Source organism: Hemicordylus capensis, chromosome 1 (assembly GCF_027244095.1).
Source record: "Hemicordylus capensis ecotype Gifberg chromosome 1, rHemCap1.1.pri, whole genome shotgun sequence".
Lineage (NCBI taxonomy): Eukaryota > Metazoa > Chordata > Lepidosauria > Squamata > Cordylidae > Hemicordylus > Hemicordylus capensis.
The window spans coordinates 5,688,420-5,694,570 of NC_069657.1; the positions used below are offsets into that span (position 1 = coordinate 5,688,420).

General features: G+C 51.2%; 1 protein-coding gene across 8 annotated transcripts in view; it reads left to right on the forward strand.

Annotated features, from left to right (window-relative positions):
- NIN (ninein) overlaps positions 1–5,715 on the forward strand; it is a 159,714-nt gene extending 153,999 nt beyond the window's left edge. For all 8 annotated transcript variants that reach the window (XM_053242503.1, XM_053242478.1, XM_053242549.1 and 5 more), the window contains 2 exons: positions 325–438; positions 1,932–5,715. In XM_053242503.1, coding sequence (XP_053098478.1) covers positions 325–438; positions 1,932–2,141 — 324 coding nt within the window. In that variant the 3' untranslated portion in view covers positions 2,142–5,715. The remainder of the gene's footprint in view (positions 1–324; positions 439–1,931) is intronic.
- Positions 5,716–6,151: the final 436 nt, after the last annotated feature.

A 6,151-nucleotide genomic window follows, 5' to 3' on the forward strand; every position in this document is an offset into this window, starting at 1 on the left:
CAGTTCCCATGATTGCTGATTACTCAAGAACCCTTGGTGAGGGAGTAGGTCAAAGGCCTTCAGCCATTGTGGCTCGGGAAGATGGGATTTGTAGTCCAGCAACAGCTGGGAACCCAAGGTCAAGAATCCTTGCTGTAGGAGGCTCTCTGTGTAGACGTCGGAGAGATCATTCCAGCAACCAGGCACCCTTCCACTTTCTCGGCCTATTTCCTTCAAATGATGGAGACTCTTGCCTAAGAGAGCTCACATCACAAGAAGCCAGCTTATATTCAGGCACCACAAGGCTTCTGATTCTTCACTCAGTGTACCTGTACTCCTTTTCAGGATGGACATCAGCAGCGGCTACAGGCCATGGAGAAGCGCATGATGGATGTTGAACAGCAGCTGCAGCTTGTGAAAAGACTCCTCCAAGACAAAGTCAATCAGCTGAGAGAACAGGTGAGTCTCCTCTTAACAGAAGATTCTGTGTGGTGCCAGGGCCAGTGTGACTGAAGGGTTACACCTCAGATCCGAGGGAACTCTTGCAACGGTGTCTCAAAGGAACGCAGATGGTGCGCAGTTGCATACAATCTGAGAATTGTGACCCAGCCATCCTCTGCGACATTGCCATCATCATAAGAACATAAGAGCAGCCCAGCTGGATCAGGCCCAAGGAAGCCCATCTAGTCCAGCATCCGGTTTCTCACAGTGGCCCACCAGATGCCGCTGGAAGCCTACAGGCAGGAGTTGAGGGCATGCCCTCTCTCTTGCTGGTACTCCCCTGCAACTGGTATTCAGAGGCATCCTGCCTTTGAGGCTGGAGGTGGCCCACAGCCCTCCAACTAGTAGCCAATGATAGACCTCTCCTCCATGAAGTTATCCAAACCCCTCTTCAAGCCATCCAGGTTGTTGGCTGTCACCACATCTTGTGGCAGAGAATTCCACAAGTGGATTATGCGTTGTGTGAAAAAGTACTTCTGTTTGTTGGTTCTAAATTTCCTGGCAATCAATTCCATGGGATGACCCCTGGTTCTAGTGTTATGGGAGTGGGAGAAGAATTTCTCTCTCTCCACTTTCTCCACACCATGCATGATTTTATAGACCTCTATCATGTCTCCCCACAGTCATCTTTTTTATAAACTAAAAAGCCCCAGGTGTTGTAGTCTTGCCTCATAAGAAAGGTGCTCTAGGCCCCTGATCATCTTGGTTGCCCTCTTCTATACCTTTTCCAGTTCTACAATGTCTTTTTAAAGACGTGGTGACCAGAATTGTACGCAGTACTCCAGGTGTGGCCTCACCATAGTTTTGTATAAGGGCATTATAATATTAGCCATTTTTGATTGCACTGTGCAGCCCTTTGGGGTGGGAAAATGTCTCACAGTAGCCCTGGGGGAACATCTAGGCGACTGGATTCTCAGAGTGCTGATAGCCAGCAGCTTCGGTTCGTTTTGAACACCATGCAAACCTGGTGAAGAGAAAACCTCTTGTCTTTGATGGTTGCAGGAAGCCATCGTCACATTTCAGGTCTCTGCCCCTCTGAGAAGCAGTGTCTGCCAGACAATGGACTTCACCACTACCAGGCAGCATATTTTAAATATGTTTCAGGTTCCAGAGTCAAGCTGAGTGCACCTGATATGCCTCCATCTCTAAGCGAAGCAGGTGTAGGACTGATAAGGGCCTGGATGAGATCTTGTTTGAGAACCCAAGCAGTGAAACTGAGCAGTGAAACTGAGATACTTGAAGGAAAGGCAGGATAAGAAAGAAAGAGATCACGGTAGTGCACCTTGTTCAATGGACTACTTCAGATAACCTTGTTCCACCCAATACTGGGGTGGAATCAAATCCATAAATCAGCACTCCTTGGAGCCTTGTTCACACACCCAGGAAGCCAGCCAGAAAGGGTCCTTTGCAGTCTGTCCGGTGCAAACCCCCATTTCCTTCCTGCATTTCAGCTTGCAAAGAACACGAGAGCTGATGAAATGGTGAAGGACCTCTATGTCGAGAACGCCCAGCTGCTGAAAGCTCTGGAGACGACGGAACAGAGGCAGAAAACCGTGGAGAAGACCAACTACTTGCTAGAAGAAAAGATCGCCAATCTCAGCAGGATAGTCAGGAACTTGACCTCACCGACTTTGGGTTCCACAGCCCAGTTAGGGTCTTAGCAAAGCCATGCCTGCCAGAAGGCCTCTCGCATGCTCCTGCACTTTATGGGAATGTGGCCATGTCTGCTCTTTGAATGCTGCCTAGTCTGAGTAACTGAGGATGGCTGTGATCAGGACGCTCCATGCTCTGCCCCAAGGAAAGTGCCATTCCACTCCCAGGTGTGCCTGAATAACCGCAGTGTGTGTACACTGCTCTGTCTGGTGCCTTAACTACTCCCTGTTCCAGTTTAGGACTGGGGCGGGGGGGGGTAAGCAGAGTGTCAGTAGCATGGCCAGCATGCAGCTTGCCCAAGGGTCCTTCCAGACCTCAGTCAGGGCCGGGCATCGCTTAATGGAACCAATGTCCCTGGGCCCCTGAGGGAGAGAAATCCGCAGGTTGGGTGGCAACTTGCTCTCCACTTCCCCTCTTCCAAAATAAGGCAGGGGGGGCAGGGGACCATCTTCACTACCTCCCACCTTGCTTGGGTCCTTGCAAAGCGAAAGGCCGTGCAGTGGGCCCCGTCTGTCAAAAGCCTTCATCCCCGCCGCAAAAGAGTTCTGGAGGGAGGAGGCTTATTTCGTCATGGTGGGCTCCAGAAAAGTCTCCGTTGATCTTTCCAGACAATGGGAGACCCTCTATAGGACTCCAGAAGAAAGGAGAGGAGGAGGACCCTGGTGGTGCGAGCTCACAGAGCCACCTCTTTGCCCAAGAACCTCCCCACAGAGCCTGGAGCTGATCCACCCCATCAGTGTGGCAGGAAGGGGACAAGCATGTGCAGGTGTGGACGTCTCTAGGCCAGGGGCTCCCAACCCTGGCTTCCCAGATGTTGTTGGATTACAACTCCCATCATCTCCAGCGACAACGGCCGAAGGCCTTGGAGGTGTAGGCAACAATATCTGGGACCCAGGGCGGAGAGCAGGCTGGGCACAGGGATGAAGTGGCCGTTTCAGAAGTGCAGGAGGCGCTCTCCAGGACAGCCCCCATGGCCATGGCCACCCCAACAGCCCGAGAAGTGTCAGTGCTCCATCCTTGTGTGCCCCCCCTCCACGACACCCCACTGGGGCATTAGAGCAGAGACCCCAAGGTCCCTGCTTCTTGCCCCTGCTGCTTCGGTCTGAATCGGCATAAGGCAGCTTCCTATGCTTGGGGGGCGAAGCCACTGCTCAGTGGGGAAAGCAGAAAGCCTTGCATGTAGAAGCCCCCAAACAGGGGTACTCCTCATACTTGGATCCCAGTTGCAGCACTAGACAAACATTGGGGGGGGGAGGGCAGAGAGGCACAGAACAGGCAAAGTGCACTTCTGGGTGGGCAAGCTGTGTCCCATGATAGATTTCAGAAAGAGATGGGGGGCAGCTACTTGCCTACTCTTGTCGTCCCCCCTTTGTTGGGTCCCTCAGTGTTCTTGAACATCTGGCCATTGTGGCTGGGGATGGTGGGAGTTGTAGTCCAACAGCACCTGGGAACCCCAGTCTGAGAACCCCTGCCTTCACATTTTCTCAGGTGAGCACAGCTTAAAAGCCACCAAATGACACAGCGGGGAAATGCTTGACTAACAAGCAGAAGGTTGCCGGTTCAAATCCCTGCTGGTACTATATTGGGCAGCAGCGATATAGGAAGGTGCTGAAAGAAAGGCATGATCTCATATTGCGTGGGAGGAGGCAATGGTCACCCCCTCCTGTATTCTACCAAAGACAACCACCGGGCTCTGGGCACCAGGAGTCAACACCGACTCGACAGCACACTTTACCTTTAAGTACAACTTGGGGACAGCACCTGAGGCCCTGGGGAACTACTGCCAGCCAGAGTAGACCATACTGGGCTGGATGGGTTGAAGTTCTGACTCAGTTCAAGCCAGCTTCATATGACCGCCAAAGCCCCAGGGGCCTGGGCTGCAGCTCAGTGGTAGAGCGTCTGCTTTGTGTGCAGAAGGTCCCCGGTTCACTCCTGGCAGCACCTCCAGGCAGAGCTGGGAGAGACTCCTGCCTGGAACCTTAGAGAGCTGCTGCCAGTTAGTGCAGACAATCCTGAACTAGATGGACCAGAGGTCTGACTCAGTAGAAGGCAGCTTCCTTCCTGTAGTCCTGTGTCCATGAGCTGCATGGCTCAGAAGGGGCCTCTCCACAACAGAAGGCTTGTAGATCCCCCAACCCCCCACACTCAGGCATATCTAGCAACCTGGTCTTTTTCATCTCCACCCCAGTGACTTTTTACATTCTCAGGAATCCAAAGTCCTTTTTCAAAGAAAAAGAACTGCCTTGACTGCCATCTCAAAACATAGTCTGTGGTGAATGCTGGACTCTCAAGTTATGTGGCCTGTTGGCCTGACTTTCCAGTGGCTCACACAACCATGGGAGGAGAGCTGGTCTTGTGGCAGCCAGCATGACTTGTCCCCTTAGCTAAGCAGGGTCTGCCCTGGTTGCCTATGAATGGGAGACTAGAAGTGAGAGCACTGGGAGATATTCCCCTTAGGGGATGGAGCCGCTCTGGGAAGAGCATCTAGGTGCCAAGTTCCCTCCCTGGATTCTCCAAGATCGGGCTGAGAGACATCCCTGCCTGCAACCTTGGAGAAGCTGCTGCCAGTCTGTGAAGACAATACTGAGCTAGATGGGCTTATGGTCTGACTCAGTATCAGCGGCGGAGCCTGACTGCCGCTGGCCTGTTTGCGGCCGCGGCAGTGCCCCTGCTGACCCTGCGTCTGATGTCAGATGCAGAAGTTAGCCACACCCCCGCATCTGACCTTGAGGCTCCGTTCGGGAGTTGGCGTTTAACTCCCGAAGGGGCCGTGCGGCCCCCACTCGGGAGCTAAATCTGCACCCCCACGTCTGACGTCAGATGCGGGGGGTGTCAGGGCCGCGAGGCATGGCCCCTGATTGGGTGCGGCCCGGGTTCTTTGAACCTGTTGGCCCAATGGTGGCTCGACCCCTGCTCAGTATATGACAGCTTCCTATGTTTCTAAGAGAACCACTTGATTCACTGTGATTTAAACGTACTCCAGGGCTTTAAATATCTGTGTTTGCATTATTTTAATATATAAACTCTGAACACCCTGATCCTCCCAACGACATTGTACCACTGCGATGGAGCGGGGTGTGTAGTCATTAGACATCCCCTCCCCACACCCTATCTGCTCTAGGATGGTGATCTGTTGTGCTTGGATTCAGGTAAACGCAGGAGTTCTTAGACGTGGGTCCCCAGATGTTGTTGGACTTCCACTGCCATGATCGAGCTGAAGTCCAACAACATCTGGGTTTGAAGATCCCTGGAGTAAAGGATTCCAGCCCCTCCTCGAGTGTGATCAGCTCTGCTGGCACAGGGCATTGGGAGCAGGGATGTTGCTAGCTTCTTAAAAGACTTGGGCCCTGGGCCCACAGCCTCCCTTTTGAGAATTAAACTCATACCCCTCCAAGAATAATTGCGTATGTTTTTTGAAGTCTCCAGTATTATACCATAGCATCTATGAAAGTGAAATCCCTAGCAAACCAGGCAAGGCGAGGAGCTCTCTAACAAATTTCAGTCTTGTCCATCATCGCCTTGGGATAAGTTTTATGAAAAGCAGTATAGAAATATAACAAACAATAAATAAATACAACAAAACATTACCCATCAGAAAAGCTTGCCCTGGTATTGAAATATGAATGGGTAATGATGGGGGTGTACGGGAGGGGGGATCTTAGAAAGTAATGCACAATTATGATCCAGCCCATCAGAAAAATAGTACAATCTGACAGTAATGAAAACTTATGGTCCAGGCCCTCAGAAGGAATTACTGAAAAATACTGAAATCTGACAGAGTAATGAGAAAACATGGTCCAGTCCATCAGAAAACATTACTCATCAGAAAAGCTCAACTAGGTACTGGAATCTTACAGGGTAATGAAACCTTACCTTTTTGTCCATCAGAAAACATTATTTGGTATGAAAATTTGACAGGGTAAGAGAAAATTACATTCATATCCATCAGAAAACATTACCAGGTAAGAAAAACTGACAGGCTAAGAAAAAATCTCATTGATGTGATTCAGGGCTCTAA